The sequence below is a fragment of the Oryctolagus cuniculus genome, chromosome 2 (assembly GCF_964237555.1).
Source record: "Oryctolagus cuniculus chromosome 2, mOryCun1.1, whole genome shotgun sequence".
Lineage (NCBI taxonomy): Eukaryota > Metazoa > Chordata > Mammalia > Lagomorpha > Leporidae > Oryctolagus > Oryctolagus cuniculus.
In genome coordinates this window covers 155,373,536-155,389,405 of record NC_091433.1, presented here as the reverse complement: position 1 = coordinate 155,389,405, position 15,870 = coordinate 155,373,536, and the positions used below count along the sequence as shown (strand labels likewise).

Genomic DNA, 15,870 nt, shown 5'->3' with positions numbered 1-15,870 from the left:
AGACCTTTCTCTCTGTCTCTCTCTCTCACTGTCCACTCTGCCTGTCAAAAAAAAAAAAGAAAGAAAAAGAAAAAAAATCAAAACATTATATTTTTAAAACTTTCAGTATCAAAAGCTATGCACAGTAAAAACATAAAACGTGTTTGTTTACTTTTAAGAGGGAGAATGGCCACATCCTAAATACGGACTGCATTTCATTATTTTTTATTAGAATTTTACTTAAGAGGTTTACTTGCTTGTTGTAGTAATGATTGTGCCTCTGTGCTAACCCTAACAGCATAAAAGCACATTAATAAATTGAACTGCAGCCACATCTATCCATAATGAGTTGCCCATTTTGTGCTTGTGTTTCTGTTTTGTTATTGTTCTGATGCTTTGTAAGGTAGATACTCTGGTTATGTTTCATATAATGTTTTTAATGATATATTACCTTGATTTGCAGTAAATTGTCTTCTTTCAATGAAGAATATGCTAAAAATAAAGCTGAATATGAGGAGGCCCAGGATGCCATTGTTAAAGAAATTGTCAATATTTCTTCAGGTAAAATTTAGTAGAACCAGTACATCAAGGGTTCTGAATGTGACCTCATTTTGGTTTGAAGAATGTTTTGTTTTGGGGTATGTTTTGTAAGTCATTTTGTAAGCCATCCTACGCTGTGACTAATTATGTTAAGCTACCTGTAAAAAAACATTATGGTAGGAAATGTAACTGGAAATTACCTAAACTTTAAGTGCAGACTGAGGAATGAGAATAGGCTAAAAACAATAATTTACAAAAGAGCAAAAAACTTTTAGTTATAACAAGGAAAAGAAAAACCAACAGCTACAAGGCAATAATGTCTTGGATTGTCTGTGGGCTCATGCTGTAGGATATGGAAAAACCATAACTGAAAATATAAGTAAGAAGAGCCTTATTCAAAGTCCATTCAAGAGACTGTTGGAGAAGGTTTTTTGAAAATGAAAATGATAGCGTGAATTGGCCCCTTGGGATGGCCCTTACAACGGAAGGAATGTATGTTTAACACAGGGTAGGTGGTGATGTGTTACACTGAAAGGCCTTGCCCACACCATGTGAATGTTGACTGTAACCTTTATTATGCCTTTCAAAAAATCCTGACAAACCACATTAACCAAATGATCAGAATCAGCATCACCACTCATGCCACAAATGAGTTATGTGCTTCCTGGGGAGATGCAGAAGGAAGCACACGATATCACCTGTGTAGAGTTCTTGATAAGAAATATTTAACCTGCGTATAAACAATCAGATAAATTTAGAATGTGGAGTTTTTCTTGTTTGTTTGTTTTTAAGATTATTTATTTGAGAGGCAGAGTTACAGAGAGAGGAAGAGACAGAGAAAAGTCTTCCATCCATTGTTTCAGCTCCTCAGACAGATGCAGTGGATGGAGCTGGGCCTGTCCAAAGCCAGGAGCTTCTTCTGGGTCTCCCATGTCAGTGCACAGGCCCAAACACTTGGGCCATCTTCTACTGCTTTCCGAGGTCATAGCAGAGAGCTGGATTGGAAGGGGGCGTCCAAGGACTAGAACCAGCACCCATATGGGATGCTGGCGCTGCAGACGGAGGCTTAGTCCACTATACTGCAGTGCCATCCCCAGGACATTCTTTTTAAGGGCCAAACTCTTTAAAATGCCAGTTCATGAAGCAAAAAAGGAATGGATAATGTCCTAGGTTATGGGAGGCTTAAAGAGCAGCCAAATGCAGTGGATGGTCATTGATGGGATACAAGATTATGGTTTGGAATTGAGGAATAGGTATGAGGACACTATTGGGACAAATTGAGAAAGTTTAATATGTGATAGTATGATAGTGTCAGATTTCTGGGGTATATTAATGGCATTGTGATTAAGTTGGTGGATATCCTTGTTCTCTGGATAAGTGTGATGAATTATTGTGGAGGAAAAGAGCCCTTCTTTGGTGAAAGCTGTGTGCATATATAATTCTGAAATTATTTTACTGTTAGGGCTTTTCATAGTAAATCAGAAGGAAACCCAAGACTTAAAAGGGTTTTATTTTAAAATGCTTTGTATATTGGTGTTGAGATGAATAGGATTGATTTAGAAGGATTACATTTTTTTGGTGGTGTCGGATAACTAGCACTATAATCTAGCTGAATTGTGTTCCTGAGCCTAGGTTGCATCTTTAAGAACCACTTAAACATAATTTATTTAAGCTGTTGCATCTTACCTGAGAGAAGTAAACTTAGCCAGCATTCATGAAGCACCTGGCTGGTTCAGAGGTCTAGAGCTTAACATTTAAATTGAAGGCTTTATACTTGGAGTCACCCTAAATTTATGTAAAGCCTCATTGTTATACTTTTCTGTAATGTTAAACAGGGAAAAGTGTTGTTATTAGAAGCCAGACAATGTGAGATGTTCAGTACTGTATTGCCTCTTTTTTTTTTTTTTTTTTTTTTTTTTGACAGAGTGGACAGTGAGAGAGAGAGACAGAGAAAGGTCTTCCTTTGCCGTTGGTTCACTCTCCAATGGCCGCCGCGACCGGCACACTGCGGCCGGCGCACCATGCTGATCCGATGGCAGGAGCCAGGTACTTCTCCTGGTCTCCCATGGGGTGCAGGGCCCAAGTACTTGGGCCATCCTCCACTGCACTCCCTGGCCATAGCAGAGAGCTGGCCTGGAAGAGGGGCAACCGGGACAGAATCCGGCGCTCCGACCGGGACTAGAACTGGGTGTGCCGGGGCCGCAAGGCGGAGGATTAGCCTAGTGAGCCGCGGCGCCGTGTATTGCCTCTTAATTAAGATACTTTTGGTGTGTGTGTGTATATATATATATACACACACACACACACACATATATATATTAATTGAGTGTATTCTTGTCTGTATGTTAGATATCTTGGGGCAAGCATTGTGATATAGCTGGTAAAACTGCCACCTATGACACTGGCATCCCATATGGGTGCTGGTTCATATCCCAGCTGCTCTGCCACTTAACCAGCTCCCTGTAAACAGCAAGGGAAAAGCAATGGAAGATGGGCCAAAGTGTTTGGGAGACTGGGATGGAGCTCATGACTTTGGCCTAGTCCAACCCTGGCTGTTGTGGCCATCTGGGGAGTGAGCCAGCAGATGAAGAGATCTCTCTCTCTCTCTCTCTTTGTCCCTCCATCTTTCTGTAACTCTTTAATAAAATAAATAAATCGTAAGAAAAATATCTTACAAGTTTGGGCTGGCATTGTGGCACGGCAAGTGAAACCACCACTTGTGATGCCAGCATCCCAAAACTGAGTGATGGTTTGAATTCTGGTTACTCTGCTTTTGATCCAGCTCCCTGCTGACACACCTGGGAAGGCAACAGGTAATGGCCCAAATACTTGGGCCCCTGCCACCCATCCGGAGAATGAACCAGTAGATAGGAGATCTCTTTTTCTCTCTCTTTCATGCTGCCTTTCAGATAAATAAATAAATAAATAAATGCTGATTTAAAAAACCTTATGTGCTTTAAAATAATTATACTAAGTATTCTATTAATGTTTAATTAATTCCTACTGATTCCTATTGCCACAAAAGAAAAGTGTGAATACCTCCTCTTAAAAACAAGTCTGTTAGAATAAGTTTTAAAATTGTGGTGAAACAGAGGAGGATAATCATTTGTACGTTTTCATTAATGAGTCAATTTTTATTGTCAAAGCATTTATCACTTTTAATGGGAATGAAAGAATAAAATAGAGTCAGATTTCCTGCCAGTTGATTAAACTCATAATTTAGTAATCTTTCTAAAATTATGGACATTTTCTCCTGAATGTCCAGTGAAGCGTGCATATGTGTGATGACATGTGATATTCTCTGTGACACTTGTTCTTTTCCACCAACTCCCCTTTCTGTTAGCATTTAGAATCCAACCTGAAAGTTTTGACTGCTGTGTTCCTCACTGTGATTTGTCTGGAATGTGCCTGGAACCTCTTTTTTTTTTTCTTTTCTTTTTAAGGTTTATTTATTTATTTGAAAGGTTACACAGAGAGAGAAGGAGAGGCAGAGAGAGAGGGAGAGGTCTTCCATCCGCTGGTTTACTCCCCAGTTGGCTGCAAAGGGCGGAGCTGTGGCTGATCCGAAGCCAGAAGCCAGGATCTTCTTTTGGCTCTCCTGTATGGGTGCAGGGGCCTAAGGACTTGGGCCACCTTCCACTGTTTTCCTAGGCCATAGCAGAGAGCTGGATAGGAAGTGGAGCTCCTGGGACTGGAACCGGCTCCCATATGGTATGCTGGCACTGCAGGCTGCGGCTTTATCTGTTATGCCACAGCGCCAGCCCCAGTGTTCTCGGAACTTTAATGTGTATAGTAACTTTCAGTTTTAATGCTCTTGCAGAATACTTCTATAGTCTTGAGAATGTTTTAAGTGATAATTAGGGATCTAAATTTATGTCAACATTCTATGCGTGTGGTGGTGATGGAAAACAACTAAGCTCGTCTAGTAGCCTTGTAGGCAGTCTGTACATGCACGGACCTTGACGGTCACGTGACAGCTCGCTGCATGGTGCTCATTTATTTCTTATGTTGACAGTGAGGTGCTGTCCTGGTTTCAGATTCTGAAAATTGAGGAAAAGATGTATCTTGGTTGAGTGTGTGCTTCAGATATTACTTCTCTTTCCTTACCAATGTTTTTTGAAAGCTTTTTCTTGTTAATATTTTAAACTGTCTCATTTTTTAAAAAGTAGCTTTCCGTTTTTATATTTTACTGGGCTTTGGTAAGGCAGGGCATCACACTGTTTTGAAATCTCTTCACAATGGGGAAGACTATAGAAGTTAAAGACCTTTTAACTTTTTAGATGTTCCTGTCAGATTTTCTTAAAGTAAACTTTTGCTGATTTTTGAAAAGTTAATTATTTAGGAAATGGGTTTTGGATTCTCAAATGTTTTTTTATTTGTTCTTATTCTATCTCTTTTTTCTGTCCAGTATTGCTGTGTACATTCTGTTTTTATTTTTCTATAGGCTATGTAGAACCAATGCAGACCCTCAACGATGTGCTAGCTCAGCTTGATGCTGTTGTCAGCTTTGCTCATGCGTCCAATGGAGCACCTGTTCCATATGTACGGCCAGTCATTTTGGAGAAAGGGCAAGGAAGAATTATATTGAAAGCATCCAGACATGCTTGTGTTGAAGTTCAAGATGAAGTTGCATTTATTCCTAATGATGTGCACTTTGAAAAAGATAAACAGATGTTCCACATCATTACTGGTAAAACACAGACACACAGAAAAACACCTGGTTTATGGGCTTCTGGGGCAGGAGTGAGGGATAATATTTTCTTTTTAAATGTTGGAGTAGAAATATATTTAAAGTTAATGAAGAAAATCATAGTTACATGTTAAAAAAGGAATATGTTATTTGTTCTAGATAATAATACATGTTCACGTTTTGATTAGAGGGTAGATTTGGAAAGAGGGATAAAGCTTATGAGGGAATCTTGAGTTCATGTACAGTTGTTTACAGGGGTTCAGAGCATTTGAAAACAAACATTGCTTCCCTCTTAAAACTTAGCTTTGAGCCATTCTCTTCAGCAGTGAGATCCTTGATGGTCAGGCGGCATTTGGCTTCAGGTAGCAGTGCTTTTAAGAACTGGCACTGTGTGAAGTGAGGATAGTAGTCTGTGCATTGACCAGTACAGCAGGACTCAGCTGAGGTGTTTCTGAGAGCATAATCAGGTTCTAGAAAACAGAGGGTGTAGGAGTCTTTGGACATACATATTTGGGAAAGGGTCAGTGATTGTATTCTGTTTCCCCAAATGAGTCTTCAAGTTGTTATCATCATCTGACCCCAACAAGTGAATGGCACATTTTTCAAAAGAAAGGTCATGTCTTAGGACTTCTGTGTAGAATTTAAGCTATTTGACCATAATGATCCATTTACTAGTAGCCCCATTTATTAATGAGTAACAGTGTTAATTAATCAGTTAGGCCTGTGCTGCTTTTCTGAAAGTCATTTAATTGGCCTGCAGGCTGGTCTGTGAAAGATAGGGAAATGTATAGTCTTTCTAGGCCGTAGTCAGGTAACAATGTATTTTTCATGGCTGCTTTTGATGAAGAGCCCAGTATAATTGTACTGTAGTAGGAAGTAGTGTGGGTGCTGATTTTGTCCACATTTCTGAGTTCCTTGCATAACATATCAGTGTGAGCTAGGTGGCTAATCACTTATGCACACTTTAGGAATAACAATCATTTATTAGAAGAACAAAATTAACAATCTTGGTTTTTTTATTTTGTTTTATAGGTCCCAATATGGGAGGCAAATCAACGTATATTCGCCAAACTGGGGTGATAGTACTTATGGCCCAAATTGGGTGTTTTGTGCCGTGTGAATCAGCAGAGGTGTCCATCGTGGATTGCATCCTGGCTCGGGTGGGGGCCGGTGACAGTCAGTTGAAAGGAGTCTCGACGTTCATGGCTGAAATGTTGGAAACCGCTTCAATCCTCAGGTATGTGCGTGTTCTTGTCCCCTGAAATCAGAAATGAATGTCCCTGTCTGGTGAGAACTCCATTTGCAGATTTGCATATTTATAAGGCATCAGAGACTATTTGTCTCAGTTTAATAGTTTTCCTCTGATCTTTAAAAGGGTTTTTTGAAAACTACTATTTTTCTTAAGATTTATTAATTTATTTGAAAGTCAGAGTTACACAGAGAGTGAGCGAGAGGGGGCGGGGGGGTCTTCCATCCGATGGTTCACTCCTCAATTGGCCGCAGCGGCCGGAGCTGAGCCGATCTGGAGCCAGGAGTCAGGAGCTTCTTCCTGGTCCCCCATGCAGGTGCAGGGACCCAAGAACTTGGGCCATCTTCTTTCCCAGGCCATAGCTGAGAGCTGGATGGGAAGTGGAGCAGCCGACCCCCAAACTACTTTGACTTTTAAAGCTATTTGGTTTCTACAGGTGTTTGGCATAGCAGTTAAGGTATTGCGTCTGATATCCGGGTGCTTGGTTTTGATAATCAGTTATGGGTCCTTACTGCAGCTTCCTGCTAACGCAGACCCTGGAAGGCATTGGTGGTGGCCCGAGTGATTGGATTGCAGATGCCCATGTAGGAGACATGAATTTTGAGTTCCCGATTCCTGGCGTTGTTCTGGCCCAGCCCAGGTTATTATGGGCATCTGAGGTGTGAACCAGTAGATGAGAGCTCTCTCCTTTCTCTGCCTATATGTCTGCTGTTACTCACTGTCTCTGTCTGAACCTCTCACATGAATCATTTTCTATATTTATTCATTTGAGAGGCAGAGAGACAGACATAGAGAGCCTCCCATCTGCTGGCCCACTCTCGACTGTCCATCATGGCCGAGCTGAAGCTGGGAACGAGGGACTTAGTTCAGGTCTCGACCCTTTTGGGTGGCAGGGACCCAAATATTTGAGCCATTGCCTGCTGCTTCCCAGGTTATGTGTTAGCAGGAAGCTGGACTCAGGAGTAGAGTAGAATATGGGATTCAATGGTCCCAACCAGTGATTTAACTGCTAAGCCAAATGCTTGCCCCTTTGAAAAAAATTTTGACAAAAGTTGTCTCCTTCAGATTTCTTATATGGGGCCGGCGCTGCAGCTCACTAGGCTAATCCTCCACCTGTGGCGCCAGCACCCTGGGTTCTAGTCCCGGTTGGGGCACCAGATTCTGTCCCGGTTGCTCCTCTTCCAGTCCAGCTCTCTGCTGTGGCCTGGAAGTACAGTGGAGGATGGCCCAAGTGCTTGGGCCCTGCACCCGCATGGGTGACCAGGAGGAAGCACCTGGCTCCTGGCTTCGGATCGGCGTGGTGCATAGTGGCCATTTGGGGGGTAAACTAACAGAAGGAAGACATTTCTCTCTCTCTCTCTCACTGTCTAACTCTGGCTGTCAAAAATAAATAAATAAAAAATAAAGATTGCTTATATGGGTATTTGACGTAGTGGTTAAGTCACCACGTGGGACACCTGTATACTGTATTGGAGTGCCTGGATTCCTGGCTGTTGTGGACATTTGGGAAGTTAACGTGTCTGTATCTGCCTTTCAAATAAACAAACACTAATAGTAATAATTTTAAAAGCTTTCTTTTTTTTTTTTTTTTTTTTTTTTTTGACAGAGTGGACAGTGAGAGAGAGAGACAGAGAGAGAAAGGTCTTCCTTTGCCGTTGGTTCACCCTCCAATGGCCGTCGCTGCAGCCGGCGCACCGCGCTGATCCGATGGCAGGAGCCAGGAGCCAGGTGCTTTTCCTGGTCTCCCATGGGGTGCAGGGCCCAAGCACCTGGGCCATCCTCCACTGCACTCCCTGGCCATAGCAGAGAGCTGGCCTGGAAGAGGGGCAACCGGGACAGAATCCGGTGCCCCGACCGGGACTAGAACCCGGTGTGCCGGCGCCGCAAGGTGGAGGATTAGCCTATTGAGCCACGGCGCTGGCCTAAAAGCTTTCTTATAGTACATTACCTTATATATCTCCCTACTACCATGCTTTTGCTTGTGTTGTTCATACTACTTAAAATGGTCATTCTTGCCCTTTACCCAAATCCATTCTAATCTTTAAGACCTCAATGATGGAAGTTCTCCTATAAAGATTTTCTAAACTACTTTGCATACAGTAGGTCCTTAGTTAATTATAACTGAAAGATTGAAGACTTTAGTTGGCAAATCACAGAAAAAGAAGTACATAACCAACAAGCGCATGAGATACTGTCAGATTTGCTGATAAAAGACTTAGATTTGGTTAAAGTTAGAAAAGAATGTTGACATAAAGAATGGTAATATTTGGTTTTGGTAGGGCTTTGGCAGTCATACACTTTTATGTGACCACCAGCAAGAATGCAGGTACTCTTGGCATCAGACCCCGGTCCCATCTTCATTCAGTTTTATTTTTAAAAAACCTTGGCTGACTGCATTGGCATGGAATGAGTGATAGTGGCTTTATTTGGAAATTCTTTATTTATTTGAAAGTCAGAGTTACACAGAGGAGGAGAGGCAGAGAGAGATCGATCTTCCATCCAGTGGTTCACTCCCCAATTGGCAGCAATGGCCGGATCTGTGCTGATCCAAAGCCGGGAGCCAGGAGCTTCTTCCAGGTCTCCCACGAGGGTGCAGGAGCCCAAGCACTTGGGCCATCTTCCACTGCTTTCCCAGGCCATAGCAGAGAGCTGGATCGGAAGTGGAGCAGCTGGGATTTGAACAGGCACTCATATGGGATGCCAACACTGCAGGCTGGGGCTTTACTCGCTACACCACAATTCTGACCCCAGTTACTGCTAATTTGATGGTAACCCAAAAATGTATTTATTTTTCCTTCCATTTAATTATTTGTTCATGTCTGTGTCCATTTTTCTTAAAAGTCTTTGTGCTTTTCATTTACTCTGTTGAATTATTTTTACCTTAGGATTATTACTCTTATGTTTGTGGCATTTTTTTCTCAGTGTATTGTCTTAATTTTGTGTTTGCATTACCTCATTTTGTGTCATGGAAGTTTTCACGTGGTTAATGTTTTTCAGATCTGCAACTAAAGATTCTTTAATAATCATAGATGAATTGGGAAGAGGGACCTCTACCTACGATGGATTTGGGCTAGCATGGGCTATATCAGATTATATTGCAACCAAGATCGGGGCTTTTTGCATGTTTGCAACCCATTTTCATGAACTCACTGCCTTGGCCCATCATATACCAACAGTTAATAATCTACATGTCACAGCCCTGACCACTGAAGAAACCTTAACCATGCTTTATCAAGTGAAGAAAGGTGAGTATCTAACACTGATGTACTTGTGAATTCAGAACATGACAGTGCAAAATTTAGTAGGCTTGACATTGTTAATTGCCTAATTTCTTCTGAGTTACTATGATCATTGATTATTTTAAAGAGCACATTTAGCTATTAACTCATAGTCTGGGGTCAGAAACATTGATACATTATCCATATTTCTGTGTCTTGCAGTAAGATTACTTGTTCTAAAGCAGTGGTACAAAGAATAATCTAGACTCCTTTTTTTTTTTTTAAATACTTATTTATTCATTCATTTGGAAGGCAGAGTTAGAGGGAGCAATTGAGAATTTGATTTTCCATCTGCTATTTCACTCCCCAAAAGGCTGCAACAGCCTGGGCCACGCCAGGCTGGAGCCAGGAGCTTCATCCAGGTCTTCCACAGGGGTGCAGGGGCCCAAGCACTTGGGCCATCTGCTGCTGCTTTCCCAGTCACATTAGCAGGGAGCTTGATCATTAGTGGAGCAGCTGGAACTCGAACTGGTGCACATATGAGATGCCAGCTCTGCAGGCAGTGGCTTTACCCATTGTACTGCAGCGCCGGCCCTGATAATCTAGGCTTGAACATCAGCACACATAATTCTTCCTTTCTTCTTTCCTTTCTCTCTCTCTCTTCCTTCCTCTCTCTCTTTCTCTTTCGCTTTCTGTTTCTGTTTCTTTGATTTACAGAGAGAGGGGAACAAAGAGATCTTCCACAATGGTAGGGGCTGGGCCAGGAGCCTGGAGCTCCAATCTGGGCTCCCATATCTCTGGCAGGGGCCCAAGGGCCATCTTCCTCTGCTTTTTCAGGCTCATTATTAGGGAGCTGAATTGGAGTGGAGCAGCCAGGACTTGAACTGGCTTTCATGAGATGCCAATGTCCCAGGCAGCAGCAGCTTAACCTGCTATGCCACGGCGCAGTCCGAGTCTGGGTTCTTTTATCCTTTATTACTTAGGCTTCGGTTGGGATCCTTGTGAGTTATGTTTTTGCATTATTATTGCTAGGCATTTAGCATGAAGTTGTGGTTCTGCTTTTAAGTCATGTTTGTGTTGTGTGTACCGTAGAAATGGCTTCAGAATATATATATCTTAAGGATTATTTGGAAGGCAGAGAGACTTAGAGACACAGAGTTCTTCCATCTTCTGGTTCACCCAGCAAATGCCAGCAATGTCTGCGACTGGACCAAGCCAAAGCCAGGAGCTAGGAACACAGTCTGGCTGTCCCATGCCAATAGCAGGGACCCAGCTACTTTAGCCATTACCTGCTGCCTCTGAGGTGTTCATTAGTAGGAAGCCAATGGAGCTGGGACTCAAACCTAGTTACTCTGCTGTGGTATTCAGTGTAACTGCTGTGTTGAACACCCCCTGCCCCCCGCCTTACATTTTTTTTTTTACAGTGGTGTATATATAACTGAAGCAAAAACAGAAGCTCCACAGTAAACTTTGCAGGCGTCATTTGTACTAAATGCTTAGAAAGGATGTCTTGACCCAGTTTATTTCCAGCAAATGGGGATAAAGATAATATGCCTTGTCTATAAATTTACTAGTGATTTGTATCAAAAATCCATTGTCATTTAAGTTTTATTTATTTGTTTGAAAGGCGGAGATACAGAGAGAAAAAGAAGGAGGGAGGGAGAGAGAGCTTCCTTCTGCTGGTTCTCTTCCCAAATGACCAAGGCAAGGAGCCAGGAGCTTCCTCTGGGTCTCTCCCATGTGCATGCAGGAGCCCAAGCACTTGGGCCATCTTCAGCTGCATAAGGACGGAGCTGCATCAGAGGTGCGGCAGCTGGGACTTGAACCAGTACACATAAGGGATGTTGGCACTGCAGGCAGAAGCTTAACATACCACTCAACAGCGCAGGCCCGTGTAAAGTCTTAAATGCGTTTATGCAGCTGATTTTCCTGAGTGTCGTCTCTAGGAATGACATGGGCAGATCCAGAGGACAGACTGTTCACTGGTAATAAATCAGTATATTTTGATTTAAATACTAGTCCTACTTGTGACACTTTCACATGCATCAGGATTTTTTTCTTAGTATTTTAGTTTCTTATTTAACTTTTCCTCTGCGTTTTTATTTTTCCCACTACATTTGTCAAAGATAAAATATAATACATGGGCCAGCACTGTGGCATTAGCAGGTAAAGCCACTGCTTGCAGTGCCAGCATCCCATATGGGCGCTGGTTCAAGTCCTGGCTGCTCCACTTCCTTTCGAGCTCTCAGGTATGGCTGGGGAAAGCAGTAGAGGATGGCTCAAGTGCTTGGGCCCCTGTACCCACATGGGAGACCAGGAAGAAGCTCCTGGCGGGGCTGGTGCTGTGGCGTAGCAGGTAAAGCTGCTGCCTGCAGTGCCGGCATCCCATATGGGTGCTAGTTCAGGTCCTGGCTGCTCCACTTCTGATCCAGCTGTGGCCTGGGAAAGCAGTGGAGGATGGCCCAAGTCTTTGGGCCCCTGCACTAGCGTGGAAGACCTGGAGGAAGCTCCTGGATTGGCGCAGCTCTCTCTGTAACTCTTTCAAATAAATAAATCTTAAAAAAAAAAAAAAAAGTACAGTGTGCCATGTCAGCTTTTATTGGAGGCTTAATTAAAATTTCTTTAAGTTACTCAGAAACATTTGGCTAATGTTTTTGAAATAATCCTGAATTTAGTTTCCTAATGATCGCTTCTCGGCCTTTTGGCTAAGATCAAGTGTGTAGTTTCCTGATGACAAGGTGAGAATGATAAATTGCATTTACATAAATTGCTGACTCTTTGCACTCTGTTCCCTCTTCATTCCCCTAAATTTCTTCTAGGTGTCTGTGATCAAAGCTTTGGGATTCACGTTGCAGAGCTTGCTAATTTCCCTAGGCATGTAATAGAATGTGCTAAGCAAAAAGCCCAGGAACTTGAGGAGTTTCAGAATATTGGAGAATCACAAGCATATGATGGAATGGAGCCAGCAGCCAAGAAGTGCTACCTGGAAAGAGAGGTTTGTTAGTTTCTTTTTGTAGTCACCTTATCTCTGCGTTTTATAAACCAGCTCACCAAGATGTTTTTTCCTATATGATTCTAGCTTTTAGCTTTGGACCATTTGTTGGCTTTCATTTAAAATTTTTTTTTTTTTTTAAGATTTATTTATTTGAAAGACAGAGAGTTACAAGAGAGAGGGAAATCTTCCATCTTCACTCCCCAGGTGGCCCTAATGGCTGGGGCTAGGCCAGGCCAAAGCCAGGAGCCAGGAGCTTCTTCCAGGTCTCCCATGTGGGTGCAGGGGCCCAAGTACTTGGGCCATCTTCCACTGCTTTCCCAGTCGTGCTAGCAGGGAGCTAGAAGGGAAGTGGAGCAGCCAGGACTAGAACTGGTACCCATATGGGATGCTGGCATTGCAGGCAGAAGTTTAACCAGCTACACCACAATGCCAGACCCCACTTACTTTTTTTTGCATGGCACTGAATCTGTCTGTCATTTTTGTTTCTGTACTATATATATCATCTGTATGAGAGAATTTCAAGTATCAGTATAGATTTAAAATGAATACATGAATATTAATCTAGGGTTAAAATTAGTCATTCAAATGAGCTACAGATATCCAAGAACATCTTTGATCACCTCATAAATGACTAGATCAAATCCAGTTAAATTGCATATTTATTTAGATAGGATAAAGACAAATATGAAGACATAATTTCTGAGTCTTGCCCTTCAGTTGTTAGATTGTAGTTGAGATAAGAAAAATGAATGTGAGCCGGCGCCGCGGCTCACTAGGTTAATTAATCCTCCACCTTGCGGCGCCGGCACCGGGTTCTAGTCCCGGTCGGGGCACCGGATTCTGTCCTTGTTGCCCCTCTTCCAGGCCAGCTCTCTGCTGTGGCCAGGGAGTGCAGTGGAGGATGGCCCAAGTGCTTGGGCCCTGCACCCCATGGGAGACCAGGATAAGCACCTGGCTCCTGCCATCGGATCAGCATGGTGTGCCAGCTGCGGCGGCCATTGGAGGGTGAACCAACGGCAAAGGAAGACCTTTCTCTCTGTCTCTCTCTCTCACTGTCCACTCTGCCTGTCAAAAAAAAAAAAAAAAAAAAGAATAATGAATGTGTCAGGCTAACATGATATGCGACAGATTTTTTTTTTTAAGTTAAAGTCATTAGTTTTTTTTTTTTTTAATGATGAAAGTAAAAGTATCTTAATTTGCTTTCTGTTCTGGTCACATTTACTGTAGCATAGATTGTGATAGCTTTTTATTTGTCAGCTTTCACGCATTGAACTTTTGTGCTTACTTGAATGATAGATGTCTGCTATAATAATAAATAATGTACATGGGTCTTTATGTGTTGTACCTCTACAAGCAGGAAAAATATATCTATCATAGTTGATAATTTTTCAGGTATTGTAGGTTGCCATCGTAAATACAGAATTGTCTTTGTATTAGCACTTTAATGTAAGAGAATTGTAACTCTGATATGGACTATATACATGTTAACTCTAGTTCTCACAACAGCCTTGTGAGGTTGGTAATGTTATTTCCATTTTATGGATTAGGAATGCAGGTTAAGGAATTAGCCCAAGAGTCACATGGCAAGTGATAACCGTGTTGTTGGGAAAGACAATAACTGGGCAGTAAAACAAATAAAGCAGAAGCATCCTCTGTTATATGCACATTAAAGTGTCAATGACTGTTCATTGTGCAGTGTTCTTATAAACCTTGAGCCCTCCCCCCCCAAGATTAACGTTATATATTGGTTATAGATTTGAAGAGACTTGGGAACTGCTAACATTTTAATTCCTTTGTCATTCCCTAAAAATAAATTTAGAAGGGCTTTGCTCTATAGTTTAGTAATTGCACACTTAGAATAATGAAATTGTTCTTTAAGTATTGAGTGATGTGTTTAGAAATTTATTGTAACAATTCATTGCTGTCTAATGTGACTTTTTAAAGACATTTTAATGACTAATGGAATGTTCACTTGTTTTTCAGCAAGGTGAAAAAATTATTCAGGAGTTTCTATACAAGGTGAAGCAAGTGCCCTTTACTGAAATGTCAGAAGAAAACATCACAATAAAGTTAAGACAACTAAAAGCTGAGGTGATAGCAAAGAATAATAGTTTTGTAAATGAAATCATTTCACGAATAAAGGTTACATGAAAGTCCCACCAATGAGATGAAGCTAATATTGATAAGCTATTGTCTGTAATACTTTTGTATTGTTTTCTATTAATGCTTTTTCCATAGTGTTGACTTCTGATGCCCATGGGCTGTGAACTTAAAATACTTAGTAATACTTTGCTCTGAGTTCATTTTCAAAGATCCTTATTTTGAAAAATGAGAGCTATACTGAGGACTATTTAAAAAGACATGGGCAATAGTAAGAAATATGCTGAATTTTATAAATAAAATCATGTAGTTTGAGAATTTGAGATATGTTGTGTTTATTTCAATACGACTTTTTACATACTTATTCCCAAATGGTATGGAAGAAACAAGTACTCAGAAACCTGTAGAAGTAGGCGCTTAATACTGGAAAGTACCGTGGAGGTAATTTCCAGTGATTCTCAGAGTATCCGTCGATTGTCTGCACGTGAATTGACCAAGGAACTTACACATCTAGAGTCCCAGTGTGATCCTCCACCCTGTCTTCCATTCTCCTACCTACCAGTCTGTGATGAGACCTAGAGATCTGGATTGTTTAGGTACCCCGCCCCCCTTTAAAAAAAAAAAAGATTTATTTATTTGAAAGAGTTACACAGAGAAAGGAGGAGAGGGAGAGAGAGAGACAGAGAGAAAGGGGCCTTCCATCCTGGTTCACTCCCCAATTGGCTGCAATGGCCGGATCTGTGCTGATCCGAAGCCAAGAGCCAGGAGCTTCTTCTGGGTGTCCCACACAGGTACAGGGACCCAAAGACTTGTGCCATCTTCTACTGCTTTCCCAGGCCATAACCGAGCTGGATCAGAGCATCTGGACCCCGAACCGGCCCCCTTATGGGATGCTGGCAGTGCAGGCGGCGGCTTTACCTGCTACGCCACAGCGCTGGCCCCAAGTCTCCCTCTCTTTAACTTCCCCAGTGACCATCATTCTACTCTAAGCTTCCATGAGCTTTTTTTTCCTTTAATCCCACATGTGATGAGATCATTCAACACTTTCTTTGCCTACCTAATGCCACTTAATGTAATGACATGTTTTCTCCCAAATGAC

General features: G+C 42.0%; 1 protein-coding gene across 1 annotated transcript in view; it reads left to right on the top strand.

Moving 5' to 3' along the window:
- MSH2 (mutS homolog 2) overlaps nucleotides 1-15,094 on the top strand; it is an 81,948-nt gene extending 66,854 nt beyond the window's left edge. Inside the window, exons 11-16 of the mRNA XM_051839023.2 lie at nucleotides 443-540; nucleotides 4,964-5,209; nucleotides 6,242-6,446; nucleotides 9,456-9,703; nucleotides 12,496-12,671; nucleotides 14,655-15,094. Coding sequence (XP_051694983.1) covers nucleotides 443-540; nucleotides 4,964-5,209; nucleotides 6,242-6,446; nucleotides 9,456-9,703; nucleotides 12,496-12,671; nucleotides 14,655-14,822 — 1,141 coding nt within the window. The 3' untranslated portion in view covers nucleotides 14,823-15,094. The remainder of the gene's footprint in view (nucleotides 1-442; nucleotides 541-4,963; nucleotides 5,210-6,241; nucleotides 6,447-9,455; nucleotides 9,704-12,495; nucleotides 12,672-14,654) is intronic.
- The last annotated feature ends 776 nt before the right edge of the window (nucleotides 15,095-15,870 follow it).